A 17174-nucleotide genomic window follows, 5' to 3' on the forward strand; every position below is an offset into this window, starting at 1 on the left:
GATATATTCGGACATCAGGAAAAGCCAATGCATAAGCATTGGCTCTCAAATCTTAAGTTACGGGGAAAGCCTGTAAAAATAGGTGAGTTTTAGGGCGTGATTTAAAAAGTGAAACAGACTCAGAATCCCCAATAGAACAAGGATGGGGATTCCACAAATGTGGATCCTGGCTGCAGAACGCTCCATCCCCCATTTAAAACCACCAGTCTTGCCTTTGGAATGATGAGTAAACCAGAATAAGCTGATCTAAATTTTTTGCAGATATTTAGGAGCCAGCACATTCAAGGCCTTAAACGTGAGAAGAATGATCTTGAAGTCGATTCTGTATTTTACAGGGAGCCAGCCAGTACAGGTATGAAATAATAGAAGCAATATGGTCATACTATTTAGATCTGGTTAAATGCCGGGCAGCTGAGTTTTAAATATGTTGTAATCTATTTAAATATTTTTAGAAACGCCAGCAAGCAAGGCGTTACAGTAAGCCAACCTTGATTAAATTAAGGCATGCAACAACCTCTCGGCATCAGAAAGGAACTATCCACACCTTTCATGTGTTCGGACAAGGTTGAGAGTGGTCCACTGTCGTTGGGGCAGAGATAAACCAGGCTGTTCCTTTACCAATTATTCAGTAAGGTTCTTGTTTGGAAAACCTCTGTTTTCCGACATCTTGTGCCATTGGGTGGCAGGCCCCAAGTCCAAGTCTCTATTTCCGATGGGAGGGTGGTGGAGATTTCGTGTCGATATGCAAGATCTTTAAAAAAATGCTCCTTAAGTGTTCCATCATCCCATCAGATTATTGATAGTGGGACAGTAAGACTTCTCCACAAATCTGGCTGTCGCCTGATGAAGCTAGTTGTAATTACTGGCGAAATGTCGTACTCAGATTGTAAATGTTGTGGCTTGGTACTCCAACACACCAGTGTGCTGTTCGAGTGACGAATTGGCATGTACTGTTTACGTGACAACCCTTACTAGTTGGCTGTGTCGGGTGTTGGTGGGTTTTAACAACACATTTATATTTACGCGATCTAACCCAACATATTATTATGGATAATAGTGGGATGTTTGCGAGCACTGACAGCCACTGCAGTGGTTATAGATATTCGGGAGCCACTGCCCACACCCAGCACAGCATTGATTTTAGTGCCAACGAGCCCAATGTGAGAGCTGTTGCACCAGACATGCTTAGTGCGATTTTCTGCCACGTTGATCTCTAAAACATCCCTGTATTACATCCCCAGGAATTCCATGCTAGCTTTTGGATGCTGTTGACTCTGTATTTAATCTTCTTGCTAGAGGCTTTGAGGTGATGGCGACAGCGTGAGAGTCCAGTCAAGGGCGACTCCGAGGTATCTGGGTCTGTGGTCATGGTTACGAAGGGCACCACAGAATTTACCTTGAGTGGCCTCGATCCTTCATTTTTTTTCTCAATTGAAAGGAGGATACTGATGTTTTCCCTGCATTCGGCTTCAAGCATAATGCTTTGAAGTAATTTTCTAGCATTGTTAGGTCCACCTCCAGGGTTCTCTCCGCTTTCTCGCAAGTAGAGACTTGGGTTAGCCAGTGCAATATCTTCTGCATAAATTATTTTGCGAGACTCTTGATAAAATGTTACTGATGTAAAGGTTGAATAATGCCGGAGTCAGGGTGTACTCTTTTATGAGGCCATTATTTAATCTCCTCGTGTGACTTTCTGTCATAACAGTGCACATTGAGAAGTCTGTTAGCATTGCGTTGATTGTATTCTGTAATGCGTTTCAGCAAGCATCTGTCCTTGGAAATATTTATATAGCAGCAATAATAATGAGCAGGACTGGTATGCGTGTAGGCCATGATGAGATACCAGGGCAGGAATATTGGCTTAGGAGCAGGGCGAGAATACAGAGACGAGATTTTTTGTGCTGATTTGTGTCTCCACATTTTGGGCAACAACCGTTTTATCAAAGTGTCAAATTTTCTAAAAGTTGACACCCGAATAGCAAAACTTTACACAACAGTTTAATTAATATTTTATCAACTTTACCAGAATTAAGGTGACCCCCTTTACTACACACACACAGAACAAATGGTACTAATTGTAGTTGTAAATGGTTAAAACAAGAATTCATGCCCACACACAGAGGTCGCCACAGGATACCCACTACAAGCTATAGGCCACACTAGGCATGGCTTGTAGGAGGATTCCTGCCTTTGGGAGGCAGGGTGTGGGTCAGTCGCCCAATTTTAAAGGGGCTCGAGTGATCTACCATGGAAACATATTTGTTGAATCTCTTTAACTGACTCATCCCAGCTCTAGGCCAAATATTCTAAAATCATGCGGAAGTCACAAAACTTAAATGTGTGTTCTTGTCTCTTTGCAGTGCTCGCATGGTTACGTGGTGGTGATGGCGATGGCAGTAATGGTGGTGGCAGCTGTAGTGATGTTGCTGCTGGTGGTGGTGATGGTAACAGCGCTGATATTGGTCAGGGCACTGGCAGTTCTCCCCTGGAGCACCAACTGGATGAGGAGCTTTTGGCCATGAGAGCGGAGCAGGAACAGATGTCTGGGGGGGGGCCCCGGTCCGTGTGGGATGTGATGAGGGACCGCGGAACGAGGTGGCAGCTTGTCACCGTGCTTCTGCTCAACGTCACTCAGCAGCTCAGCGGACTGAATGTGGTGATCCACACAATACCTGCACCTCACTCATTCACTTCTCGAGCAATATAGCCAAAGCCTGATTCAAATGCCAACAATTATCACTTCAGTCGAACCGCCAGTAATCCGCCCTCCCGTAATTGACAAATCCTGTAAATTGTAGAAGATTTTGCAATTTGCAGAAGTGAAAATCTTAAAAGAATTGTAGGTGACAGATGATTCATTCCTCATAAAATTATTGAACCATGATGGGAATTACATTTCAATGACAGATTTGTGTTGACCTTCACTTTGGAAAGTGTATTTTTTGTGTGAACATTGTAGACTTTTTTGGGCGTTTATGTCACATAGACTAACTCTGATTACATGATCTTTTGAGTGGTGAGGAGTTTTATACTTGGGTAGTAGGTCTTACGAATTAAAATAAAATCCTTAACTACAATAGGTTCATATGGCAGATTTGTTCCAATTGGGTTTAAGGAGTTATTAGTAAAACCTAATATTCTGCTCTTTGTTCACCATACTAGCCTCTCGTATTTTGTGCCAAGCTTCATACGTCATCGCTCGTAACCCTCGCCCCAACAACCTGTGTAGGTGTAGTGCCCTACCTGTCTAGAGATGTAAGACAGTCCTTGTATGTCAGTAAAGTTAATGTAAATAAATAAATAAACACATAACCTCCAGAAGTAGATATTTGTCATAGTCTTCTGGTGGAAGAATATAAACTAAACTAAAACTAAACAATGTTTATTTTACCAGGTAAGGTTCACTACTGGGATATGTAGGTATTTTTCATAAGTGACCTGGCCACAAATGATAGCTCAGTAAAGTGGCTTATCGTGTGCATATTTGTAGCAGCCAAATACTCTGAACGCATGTTTCTAAATGTGGAGGGAAAACCTGAAGGACCCGGATAAAAATACATGCGACCACGGGGAGCATGTTTGTTTGCATATATTGCCACAAGTATGTGTGGTTAATGCAGACTTGATGTCTTGCAAAATGTATCTATGTGGTGTTTGAATATCTTAACACCTGCTGTTTAATTGCCAGAAAGGGTAAAACAAATCTTATTTTTTCATCATGATTCATAACGTGTTGATCTCATTATAACGTGATCAGTAACTTTCTACTGTTAATGTGACTTAGGTTATTTCATTGGCATGTGATTCCTAGAAATACTTGCATATTCATGTTGCAGACCTTAGTTACTTTTTTCCTTGACCTTTGCCCTGGAATCTGATTATCTTGATAGAACAGCGGTTTGAGACAAATGCAACTGAGATTTTGTTTGTATAACTTTTTTTTTGCGGTTTACTTTACATTTGGACTGTGACAATTCCAGAGATGAGGTTACATATATTTTAAAAAAAACCTGGCTGGGACTGGACTCGGTCTCGTGTTCATGCAAGTGGTCGTTTGGTCTGTCTGTTGTCGTAGACCCCCATTATAGAAGAAGTATTTTTGGGCCTTTCCAAAGTTTTACAATTTCGCCTTACAGAGGCGATAAACCCAAACTTATACACACACTACCAACTATACGGGGGACAAGTATATGTGTGTATTAGCACGCTGTGCTACAAACCCAGCCACCCGAGTTTCGATTCCCGCTCACGGGCAACACCAGTGACGAATATCTGAACTGGTCCTGGGTTTCCACAAGGTCGACTCAGCCTTAAATGAGTAACTGGTGCAGTGTGTAAACATCGCCACTGGGGAGAAAAAAGCGGTCACCCAACCCCTCGTGTGCCATGCCGACCTTCATAGGTGCTCACTGACAGTACTTGTCTTGTTTAACACGTAGACTTTCGTGACCAATATCATCCATTACTGAGGTTTTTTGGGTTAGTTCGCGTAAATATATAAATGTGTCATTAAAACCCGCCATCACCCGACTCAGCCAAATAGTAAGGGTTATCACGTGAACAGAACATGTCAATTCGTCACAAGTACACTACACCAGTGTGTTGGAGAGCCAAGCCACAACATTTACAATCTGAGTACGACGTTTTGCCAGTAATTACAACTCGCTTCATCAGGCAACAGCCAGATTTGCGGAGAAGTGTAACTGTTTCGTTCCGTATATAGAGGCGTAGATGTGGTGACCACACTTCTGCGCTCTTGCGCAAAGTGGGGAGGGGGGGGTTAATGAGTCAACGTACATTATGCATGTGCATTATGTGAGCTTTTTGATCTTGTTCTTAATGTCTATTGTGTGTATTAAAATAGCCGTACGAACGGTAATCCCTATTGAAGTATGGTTCCCTTTATAGGCATGCATTTAAATAATGTATTATTTGATTATTCGTTTCCACGTAGCACTAAGGCGGTAGCTATCCGAACGGTTAAATCATTTAGATTTCTTTAAATTTCGATAGATTATCTAATTAGTCTTGGCCAGTAGTGGCATGTTTTAACGACACATTTATATATTTACGCAATCTAACCCAAAAAACCTCTATTATGGAGTACTTGTCCTCATAGTCTGTTGAGGTTATACGGGGGATCTTTGTATTTTGGTTTTCAGATTTACTTCTATTCCACGTACGTGTTCAAGGAGGCAAAGATCTCAGAGGAGAAGATCCCCTACATGACACTGGGGACTGGAGCTGCAGAAATTCTCACCGCCATGTCCTGCGTAAGACAGACATAGCAGCTATAACCAGGGTGGAAATGGGCTGGAAGGGCCCAGAATGCTGTGGTGGGAGTGAAAATTGTACTCGACTGTGTCGTTGCGGAAGGAATCAGGGACTAGTGTAGCATCAGGTTGTCCACATATATATATATGGGGAGGGCCATGGAGGCAAGATGTTAACTACCTCACCTGGTATAAAAGAGGTTCGTGGGTTCGATCCCGACCTTGAAGGCTGTAGATTTTGAATTTGCATGTCTTTCTTCCTGTGATCGCGTGGATTTTTCTCCGGGTCCTTTGGTTTTTCCTCTCCACATTCAGAAACATGCGTTTAGAGTATTTGGCTGCTATACATTTCCACATGATAAGCCACTTCATTGAGCTATCATTTGTGGCAGGTTGCTCGTGAAAATGATCAATATAGCTCAGTGTGCCTTATCTGGTAAAAAATAAAATAGTTTCATATGCTCTATATACTTCACAAGTGCCATTATCTGGATCTCTAAAACTGTACATGGGAGGAAAACTTACATATAAGTGTATAAAAGGTATGAGAATATTCGTTCGTTCATTCGTTTCTCAGTCCGCTTGTCCTGGTGAGGGTCGTGGTGGCAACATGTTGAGTAGGGTGGTCCAGACCTCCCTTTTCCTGGCAACAGACTCTAGCTCTTCCTAGGGAATTCCCAGGCATTCCCAGGCCGACATAGTCCCACCAGTGTGTCCTGGGCTGGCCCCCGGGGTCTTTGCCCAAACCACCTCAACTGCCGCCTCTCGATCCAGAGGAGCAGCGGCAGGACCCTGAGGCTCTCCCGGATTACCAAGCTCCTCACCCGATCACAGAGAGTGAGCCAGGTAACACTGTGGATAAATATAATTTCGGCTCCTTGTACCCGTGATCTCATCCTTTCGGTCATTACCTAAAGTTCATGACCATAGGTGAGGGTGGGAATGTAGATCGACCTGTAAACCGAGAGCTTATTGGTCGAGAACTCAGCTCCTGCTTCACTACCATGGAACGGTACAGTGCCCGCAACACAATGCCACACTAATCCACCAGCCGATCTCCCGCTCCCATTATCATCACTCACGACAGAGACCCCGAGGTACTTAAACGCCTCCACTAAGGGTAGCTGTTCCCCCCCTCACTTGGAGAAAACAATCCACCATCTCCCGGGAGTGAACCATGACCTCAGATTTGGAGGTGCTGATCTTCATCCCAGCCACTTCACACTCGGCACCAAACCATTCAAGTGCACGCTGGAGATCACAGACAGACGAGGCAAAGAGGATGTCATTTGCAAAAAGCAGCTACGCCACCTCTATGTCTCCATACTAGATACTCTCCATACCTTGGCTGCGTCTTGATATCCTGTTCATGAAAATCACAAACAGGAGTGGAGACAATCTGTACCCTTGGTGGAGTCCAACACCCACAGTGAACGAGTTTAATTTAACACCAAGAATACGGACAGAGCTCTCACTCTGGGAATAGAGGGACTAGATAGCGCACAAAAGCGGCACCGGTACATCATACTCTCGCAGCACCTCCCACATGACATTGCAGGGAACATGATCATATGCTTTCTCCAAGTCTACAAAGCAGAGTTAGACTGGAGAAGCATACTCACATGACCCCTCAAATATCTGTGAGAAGGAAAAGAGCTGGTCCATTGTTCCACGACCATGACGGAATCCAGATTGTTCCTCTTGAATCTGAGGCTCGCCCACCGGGCGGAGCCTCCTCTCCAGCACGCCCTCTGGTCTCCTTTTTTAAAAAAATGGGAACCACGTCCCCAGTTTTCCAATCCAGAGGTACTGTACCTGCCATCCATGCAACATTGAAGAGGCGTGTTAACCACGACACTCCTACACTGTCCAGCGCTTTTAACAACTGGGCGAATCTCATTCAACCCTTGCAGCTTTTCCATTACGAAGGCCCTCTCAACTGCTGCAGCAACTTCAGCAGTCGTGATGTATCCAACCATCTAGCTGTTTCCAGAGCTGCCTCCTGAGCAGAGGGGATGTCCACCGGGTTGAGGAGCTCCTCAAAGTATTCTTTCCACCTCTAAACTATCTTCTTAGTTGAGGTCAATGTTATGCCACCATTACTGAAAACAGCCTGGGTCATGTCCCGTCGACCACTCCTACAGGATCAGGTGGTTTTTTCAGAACATCTTTGAGGCTTCCCGGTAATCCCTCTCCATGACCTCTCCAAACTTTTCCCATGCCCGGGCTTTCGCTTCAGCGACTGCTGCAGCTGCCGCCCTCTTAGCAAGCCAGTACCTCTCAATCGAGTCTGGATACTGTTTTCTGAGCATAGCTAGGAAAGCCTCCTTCTTTAACTTGACAGCTTCCATCATCACTGGTGTCCACCAGCAGGTCCTAGGATTGCCACCATGACAGGCACCAACTGCCTTCAGGCCACAGCTTTTCACAGCTGCATCCATAATAAAGGTCTTGAACATTGTCCACTCGGACTCAATGTCCACGACCTCCCCTGGACTGCAGTGTAAATGTTTCCGGAGGTGGAAGTTGAAATTTTTCTGCACTGGGTCTTCCGCCAGACGTTTCCAGAAAACCCGAACTATTCGTTTCGGCCTTCCACGTCTATCTGGTCGGTGCCCCAAGCATCGGATTCAACTTACCACTATGTGGTGAACATGTAACAGCTCTGCCCCTTTCTTAACCTGAGTCTCCAGAACATACGCCTTAGGTTCAATGATACAACTATAAAGTCAATAATTCACCTTCGGCACACTTATGAACATCCTTCTGTTTGAACATGGTGTTTGTTATTGACATTCCGTGACTAGCGCAGAATTCCAATAACACCTCACCATTATGGTTCAGATCAGGGGGGCGCATTCCTCCCAATCACGCCTCTCCAGGAATATCTATCGATTCCCCCGTGAGCTTTAAAGTCGCCCAGTAAGACTATGGAGTTGGTAGATGGCACTCTGTTGAGCACTGCACCTATCGTCTCCAAGAAGGCCGAATAATCTGAACTGCTGTTTGGTACATAAGCACAGACAAGAGTTAAAGTTTTCCTGTCTGAGAACCAAAGTCTCATTGGTGTGACCCTCTCATTCACTGGGACAAATTCCAACTGAACAGCACCCAGCAGGGGGCTTCTGAGTATCCCCACACCCGCCTAGGCCTCTCACCAGAGGTTACTCCAGAATAGGAGAAAGACCACACCCGATTGTGAAGTTTGGATCCAGTGCCAATGCTGTCTGTGGAGGTAAGACCGACTATATTTAGTCAGTACCTTTCCACCTCCACCAACTCTGGCTTCTTCCCCCCAGTGATGTGACATTCCACATCCCAATAGCTAATGTCCATCGCCAAGGTCCAGTGCATTTTAGACCATCCCTCTCCCTGCCATACAGGCATCGCACCCGCCGCTCACCCTTCGTCCTGCAGATAGTGGGCCCACAGGGTGGCACTACGTAGTCATTTCGAGCTGGGCCCGACCGGGTTACATGGGTCACCTGGCCACCAGGCTCTTGCTGGTGAACACCACCCCGAGGCCTGGCTCGAGGGGTGTGTCCCGGTATCCCTTGTACGGGCAAGGTTCTCTGATTTTTTTTATTGTTTAACCATTCACGAGCAGCTTTTTTTACCGTTATTTTTCTGGAACCTCCCCCCAGAGCGTTTTACCAAGGGAGACCCTACTAGGAGTACAAGACTCCAGGCGACATAGCTCTAAGGGTCATTATAACACACAGACCTCACCACCACGATAAGGTTACGATCCTTCGATGGGGGTATGAGAATATTTATATAACAAGTTACATATTATTTCTATATTATTTATAAATGAACATGATGTAACAGGAAACTAAATTATATGTATTAGTCAATGTTCGCTTTCACCACCCCCATGTGCTCAGGCTCAGTTTGTATGATCCAAATCCAAAATCATATATTCCCATTTCCAGCCCTGGCTGAGAACACAGAAAAGATACTGGCACAGCAGCTATAGTACACAGAGACAATGACAGCTTCAGGGAATGTGCAGTGTGTAAATATCACCATTGGAGATACAAAGGGTGTTTTGATGGCCAACCACCCCCTCCTGTGCTGTGTTGGTCTTAATAGGTACTCGAGAACAGCACGAGGCCAACAGTCTGTTAAAGGCTATTACATGGGGGATCTTTCTCTCTGTGTGTAGGGCATGCTGGTGGATTGCCTGGGCAGGAGACCTCTGCTGCTGTGTGGCTATGTTCTCATGTCGCTTTGTTGTGCAGCCATCACCGTGTCTCTGGCACTTCAGGTAGGAGCAACAATCTCACAGAAAATGCAACTACTCCCAGGGCCAAATTATGTTTTAAGGGGGACACGAGGCTATTATAGTTTAATGGAGACCCTGTTTGTACAAAATGCAATTCCTTCCCTTGACTGTTTCCATCACCCACGGCTTAATGCCAAATACTCCATAGCTATTCACATTGATTAGTTTAGTTCCAGCTTTTAAAATGTGACGTACGAAATGCAAACCTGAATGAAAATTTTAAATGAACAAAACTTTAAATTGTGTTGATTACGTTGATGGTGGCGAGATGTTAATTACCTCGCCTGGTATACAGGAAGTTGTGGGTTCGATCCAGACCCTGACGCCTGTGTATTTGAACTTTCAATATCTCTCTCCCCCGTGGTCACATGGATTTTTCTCCAGTTTCCACATTTAGAATCAACATGGGTTTAGTGCGGCCTGGAAGCGTATTATCAAATAAATACAATTACAATTCCTTATAAGGGAAACAAATACCAATGAATAACAATTGAATGATTACCAATCTATATAATTACAATACCCTCCCCCTCCTTGCCTCGAATCACTGCACCATATTTAATTGAATTAAATGATGACATCACCCTGATGCTGCTCTATTTAAGACCGGAAGCAACAGGAGAGCTTCACCATTCTTGCCCGATGAAGCTGATTGTAATTATCAGCGAAACGTCATACTCAAATTTTAAAAATGCTGTTGATTCTCTCTTCAGCACACCGGTGGGCTAAAGAAGTCAATTAATTTGTCCTTTGAATACGTGACACATTTTTTACTGTTTGGCCGTGTCGGGTGGTGGAGTGTTACGACACATTTATAAACAACGCGATCTGACTCAAAAACCTATATTATGAATTTCATGATGATGTGGCGTTATTCTTCCTCTCACCCTGGCACAGGAGCGCTCTATATGGATGCCTTACCTAAGCGTGGCTCTCATATTTGCCTACATCCTCAGCTTCGGCATCGGCCCCGGTGAGGAGAGGTCTCGCACGTGGTGATGAGACGGCACGTGTCACTTCAATCACGATAGTTGCTATCATCGTCATCATAAACCCGCGTGTGACCCCTACGTGATCCCTGCGCGAGTCCAGGAGGGATCATGGGGATCTTGCCAGCAGAGCTCTTCATGCAAGACTCGCGCTCGGCCGCGTTCGTCATCAGCGGCAGCGTCAACTGGTTCAGCTTCTTCCTCATTGGCCTCCTCTTCCCTTTTCTTGTGGTGAGAGCGAATGTGTAAGCGAATAAAAGTTGGTGGCTTTGAGTGAGAGTATGAGGAGTGAATGTGAGCGAGTGCAAAAGGGCGAGTAAAGAGTGTCTGTGATAATTAGTGACAGTGTGAGAGTTAGTGAGTGAGAGTGAGTGAGAGTATGAGTGTGAGTCATAGTGAAAGTGACGGTGAGAACAAGTGCGAGTGAGTCAGATGCTTGCTAACAGCTCTTGTCCCCACAGTATGTTGAATGATATATTTGGAATCTTTGTCTTTGTGTGTGAGGGAACGCAAGAGTTTTAGTGTTTGCGTATGAGGGAGTGTGTGAAAGTGACTCACACATTAACAGTGTGAGTACAGTGTGAGTCAAACCAGCAGTCGATTGGTGATGCTAAACACAACATGCATTTTGTGTTTACTTTGTTGCCATTTCTCCCGTACCTCCGATTAGCGCAGTTGGCTACGTACGGTGCGAAATAAGTTTAACATAATACACACATGCTACTGCTGATGCTTATGTCTGGTTTTGCCCTTATCAGGAGGACATGGGGCCCTACTGCTTCGTGTTCTTCATGGTGGACTGCGTCATAGGAACTATTCTTGTGTGCATCCTCCTCCCTGAGACAAAGGACCGGTCCTTCGTCGAGATCTCTCGTCTCTTCCACGCAAGAAACTACGGCCACGCGCAGCCCCTCTCCTCCTCCTTGGCCCCTACCACCGCCATTGCCACGTGCCAGATCGAGTCTGCGCCGCTTACGCAAAATGACCAGCTCGAGGAGTGACCGGGGATGTGCGTTGGTTTTTAAAAAGCTCACGTTGATTTCCTGCTGCTCACGTTGAGCGTTGAAGCATTTATTCTCATCTCCCGTTTATAGAACCTGCAGAGTCGTTGGTGGGAATTCCACATTCTTATGGTAAGGGTGGAGTTTCTCCACATGACAACCATTTTGATCTTCCCCCACAGCATGATATTTGTTTTATCGAAGGATGATGGGCCAAAGAAACGCACTAACCGACTCGCAACCTTCCTATTGCGAGCTGCTCGATCACTCTACCCACTGATCCACCAAACCAGATTTATTTGCCATTAAAGTTTAAATATAAAACTTAAAAAAGTAAACTGTAGAGGTGGAGAGAGGTGCCTTGGTGGCTCTGAGTTCAGAGTGCTGTGCTGGTAAAGCTGTGATCCTTGGTTCAAATCCAGGTATCATCCACTGCCTGCGATTTAAACTGGGTTCTATTGTGTAGTGACTTGATGGTCTCAGCCCAGTCACGAATGACTCGCATAGAGACCCATGATATTAAATTCGGTTCCACACTTGATTTAGAAAAAGAATCCATCTCTGAGCATTAAAACGTCGTTTTGACTGTCACGTGACAAGCATGTCATTAAGTGGCAAGGGTGGGTAGGAAAGTGCTACTCTCTACTCTATAGATTAGAGGTCACTTGAAGGAATCTCAGAGGTAGCTCTGTAATATTCACATCGCAGGCCCTGCTCTTGGGCTCCAGTAGCTCAGCAGCTGATGATCGTGAGGGTTGGGGAGTTTGACCGGACCTCTATCCAACCCCTCATAAAGCATTCCAGCGCACCTGAGCTCCAGGCATCACAGCCACTCCCCAGCACAGTCAACCGAATCAGGGAGCCATTGACTCTTCCAAAATACACTTTAATAATTAAAACAACAACGAAACATCACATAAAACAATTACATCATCCAACCCACTCACATCTCCCCGAGAGTTCCCCAGCTGCACAATGGAGTCTTGACTCTGGAAACTCTTCCTGGCCTTATGCAGGAGCAGCTTACAGCTTTCGACTCCTGGGCTCTGATGCAGAAGCAGCTTGCAGCCTCAGGCCCCAGCGCTCTTATGCAGTGAAGATACGCTGTTCAATAGTTTCAGTCGGGTGAATGCTGGAGAGACTCGCGGTCTTCATACTCAGCGATACTATAGACGTCGAACGCCCTCTGGTCACAGGTTGCAGAAATTTAGAAGCCTAGGAGGTTCATCAACAGGGAACTCTCCCTTCTTGAAAGTGCACGGTGGAGGCAGGATCACCACGCAAACGCCACAATGGCTGAGAGCGGCCTAAATACCACTCAGCCTGGCAAACTCTGGAACCTGAAAATAATATACTTCCTGTAGCAAACAATCTGCGTGAAAACTCTGGGACAACCTGTGAATAACATTTCTCCTGGACCCCCTCACTCTATATATATATATGTTGAACTTCTTTCGGAACGTACGTAGACAACCACGCTAAACGGAGGTGCGGTGGAAGGACAACAAACTAAACACAAAAACCCCTTCTAAAGAAATTCGTTTTCGATATAGAATAAAAGTGCATAGCTCGAGTGGCTGCCTAATATCAGCAGGAAGAGCATCCCAGACGAGTGAGACTTTATATTGTATTCGTTTGGCAAATGTAAGCCAATGCAGCCCAGTGAGTACTGGACAGATATGGTCGGATTTTGCAGTACCCGTCATGACACGTCCCAGAGAATTGTGTACACACTGCAGCTTGGTAATGTTTTTGCCAGACATCCCATAGAGTAGTGAATTGCAATAATCGAGCCTTGTCGATACTATACTACACGCAATCGAGTTGTCGATGGTATGACTCAATAGTGGTTGAATGTGTCGTAGAGCCCTGAAATAAAAATTGCAGGACCTGCCTATATTTTGCACGTGGTGATCAAACGACATATTCGGGTCAAGTATGGTGCTGAGGCTCTTTAGAAGAGTAGAAAACTGAATCCTGGAGTCCAACCACCACACCTGATGCTCCCACAATTTGTTTTCGCCTGAGTGCCAAAAAGCAGAGCCTCCGAATTTTCTGGAATAAACAGCATTTCGTTTAGTGAAAACCGTACGTGCACCGCTTGCATGCAATGTTCGAGATTACCGAGGCTCTTCAAATTTAACGTTGACTTCACTGCGGTGTACAATTGTGTACCATCAGCATATTGATGGAATTTGATGTCATGCGATGAAATGATATCAGCGATCAGAGAGACGAATGTTGAAAATAGGAAAGGCCAAGGACGAACCCCGATAGTATACCACTAGGCACTGCATAGGCGATAACTGTCATCGACCATCTAGGTATGAGTCAATCCACCCCAGTGTCATATCTGATACACTGAACCTTGACCTTAGATGCCCGATGAGTATCTCAAGGTCAATCGTGTAGAAGGCGGTTGAGAGATCGAGGCTAACCAATGCTGCGGTGCACCAGTCGCCTATCATTTTGTCGAGGTCATTAGTGATCTTAAGTAGAACCGTCTCAGTGCTGTGGAACTTCTGGTATGTCGACTGCAAAAGTTGGAGTCGTGTTACTTGTGCCATTCTGAACTGGTCTGTAAAAGATTTGCTAGGTGGACAATCGGCAATGCAAGCACGCCTGAACAAGATTCGAGAATCGACGTGTGAATGTAGTCGATCGGCGATGTCTTATTTGGCAGTTGTGCAATGAACATCGACACCTCTGCCACCGACGTTGATGCAAGGGTCTCGAGTTTTGCATTGGTTCCAGGTTGATCAAACTCAGATCGCAAACCAGGAGAATGCCTTGCCTTGTAATTAGAAAAATCAATCTTGATCATCGCTTTTATTGGCAAAGAATGTCGCAAGTACTGTGGACATACCGGGCAGCAGACCCTTCATAACGTGCCACAGAGCATAAGGGTCACGAACCGAGTCATTGATGTGCACAGCATAAAACGATCTGTGAAACTCAATAATGAGTCGGTTGGCAAATCTACAAGCCGCTCTGTAAGCGAGTCAGACAGGCTCGAAACTAGTTTTCTTCCAAAAACATTTCAGCCTTCTCCACATCTGCTTTGTAACAATCACCTCGGGTGACAGCTATTTACTGTGCACATTCCCTGTTCCCTTTGTGCTTGTTTGGCTGGACAGGAGTTTATCAAGAACAATTTTCTAATTGAGCTCCAAATTAATCGACCGTGTACCTGAAATATTCAGAAACAACCTTCGAGACTCCCTCACTCTGCCTGAAAACTGAAATATAAAATATGATCACACGCATGCGCCAGTACTCTACCCTTAAAGTGAACATTCACGGATATCACCTGTTTAATTTAGAAAAACACATTAAACAGTTAACCACTTTACCTGGAGTCTGAATTATCATTGGTGTAAAATAACGTTCTGCCCAGAACTCTCTGATAACCATTAAAAAAGTATCTAATGGCTATGGCCCCAATGCATGGCTCATATGTACACCTGGGGGAGGAGGAGCGGCCCGTAAGGGTCGCAACAATAATGACGATAATGCTGTTGTGTGCCTGACTGGAGCCTGCAAATGCCACAGCATGCGCCGGGTAACGTCATCTTGTGCGGCTTGAATCAACGCTCGGTGATGCATGCGTGTGCGTAGTTTCTCGGGTTCAATAAACAATGTATGAAGTTGACTGGTGATCATTGGCGATTGCTACAAGGAAAATACACCTCAGGCATCATAGTGAGACGTGGACAAGTAGCCTAGAAGGTTGAGACGGGTGGAAGTGAACGAATCTATCAAGTTTGGGGTTCAAGTCAAAAGCCAGGCGTTTTATTTATATATATTTGTGTAGCTCCACCTTGCATACAAATGATGTAGATTGTTGGATGAAGGTGATTTTAGCGTTTAGGTAAGACTGGATGTTAGAGAGAAATCAATCCGTGGCTCACACGTAGCCAGGGAGACGTAGGTTTATTTCTTTAAACAATGAAATCAACACGTTTGTTAATAACACCGTGGCCTTTAAAGGGAAAATGTCGGCGATGTTTTGGACAAATGGCCATTCTTAAAAGCACAACAATACTTTGGCATTTACGTGCTAAGCAAAAAGGCGATTACCCAAAACGTCACCTATTATATATATTTTCTTTAAGGCCACAGTGTTATTGATTAATGTTTTCATTATTAATTGAGGTTATGCACCGATGCCAACGCAGCAGTATCAGATGGGTGCAATGGGAACGTGTCGCGAAACTAGTTGAGAGAGTTATTGGTGTAAGGAGAACGAGCACTGGGAAAATCAGTCTATGGGGGAGAAAAGTGGTCCAGACACTTTCCCAATCAGGGCCTACTCATTGTGTGAAGAAGATGGCATTCAAGGCACCCTATTGGCTGTACTTTAAAACTTTTTTATATTTATAATGTCATTGTGTGTTTCCTCTGGGTCACAGAGTACAGTTGATCATCGATTATCCAGCGCGAGATTATCCAGCTTCCAATATTATCCGGCGGTCCCGAGCCGATCCGGCAAAACTAGCAAAACCCGACACATGCGGATTTTGTTTGCAACCTGCCATGGCGCCTCTGAGGCGCTGAAGATAGCAAAAACAACACGAGGAAAATGTACCCAGATAAAGGGTAACTGGGTCTCCATTACCCTAGATCTAACCCCGGTGGACTCGAGGATGAGAAATCTTCTACCCTTGCGCAGGGACCTGGTGAGGAGAGAGGGGATACGTTCCCAACTACTCTATCCGGCTAAAATACAAGTCCATGTCAGTTGAAAAAATGTGACTTTCTGACCCCAGGAGAAGCGATGGCGAGCAACGAAGTGCAGGAGATCGATCGTACAGGGCCCCGAGGGGGGATTTGGGATGTTGTTGAATTGGTATGCTGGAGGTGGGGGTCCTTCGGACGGCGCAGGCGGCGTGGGCTGGGACCGCAATATCGGTGCCCTGGCGACAGGACACGACTGACTTTCTTTGGCGGAGCGACCCGTGTGCCGGGGGCTGGGTGAAGGTGGTGCGGGGCTCTCCCCCCCCGCCTTTCCCACCTCTATGCCCCCCCCCTTCACAGGGCAGTGTGGAAATGCTTCGATGCCTTCTTCTTTCCTCGATAAGAATGCCTGATATGATATAGTTTACACTATAAACCGGTAAATCACAGTCGATTGGCTGGTCTATGTGGTGAGGTAAAGTGTGGGTACCTTCCAACTCTTTCAACACGTCTGGCCAGTGTGAAAGAATAGACCAAATGCCCTCTAGCGCGTCCTCTAGTGGCCGCAAGCAAGCATAGATCATACAAATGTATTGTACCCAGTGGAACAGATGTCGTCATTCGAGCCCTCATAAACTGAGGGCTCGACTGGCTGCATGGATTGTGGCATCATTGGATCCTGTGGGATGAAGACCACATGTGGAAGGTTTCCATCCAGCTATGGACAGAACATAGCTACTGATGACATTTTTCCTGAAACATTTATCTGCTTTAGTTTTTTTTTCATTTTCCAAGGACCTATCACCACCCATCAGCAAGAAGATCAATACCGCACGTCGCAACATGCATACATGAGAAAATACTCAAAAATCCCAAAACGAAAATGTATTTACAAAGCAGCAGAAATCTCCAGCCACCATCAGAAATGTTGTTAATGAATAAATTG

The 17174-nt window shown here is 45.3% G+C and overlaps 1 protein-coding gene across 5 annotated transcripts in view; it reads left to right on the forward strand.

Moving 5' to 3' along the window:
* Positions 1-15203, forward strand: part of LOC144737206 (solute carrier family 2, facilitated glucose transporter member 5-like) — a 65173-nt gene extending 49970 nt beyond the window's left edge. For 3 of the 5 annotated variants that reach the window (XM_078619926.1, XM_078619930.1, XM_078619927.1), the window contains 7 exons: positions 270-352; positions 2361-2656; positions 5163-5273; positions 9442-9543; positions 10459-10534; positions 10654-10781; positions 11309-15203. In XM_078619926.1, coding sequence (XP_078476052.1) covers positions 270-352; positions 2361-2656; positions 5163-5273; positions 9442-9543; positions 10459-10534; positions 10654-10781; positions 11309-11551 — 1039 coding nt within the window. In that variant the 3' untranslated portion in view covers positions 11552-15203. The remainder of the gene's footprint in view (positions 1-269; positions 353-2360; positions 2657-5162; positions 5274-9441; positions 9544-10458; positions 10535-10653; positions 10782-11308) is intronic. The other 2 variants (XM_078619929.1, XM_078619928.1) reach the window with 2 other exon arrangements.
* Positions 15204-17174: the final 1971 nt, after the last annotated feature.

Source organism: Lampetra planeri, chromosome 65, assembly GCF_965212315.1.
Source record: "Lampetra planeri chromosome 65, kcLamPlan1.2.h2, whole genome shotgun sequence".
In the NCBI taxonomy this organism is placed as follows: Eukaryota; Metazoa; Chordata; class Hyperoartia; order Petromyzontiformes; family Petromyzontidae; genus Lampetra; species Lampetra planeri.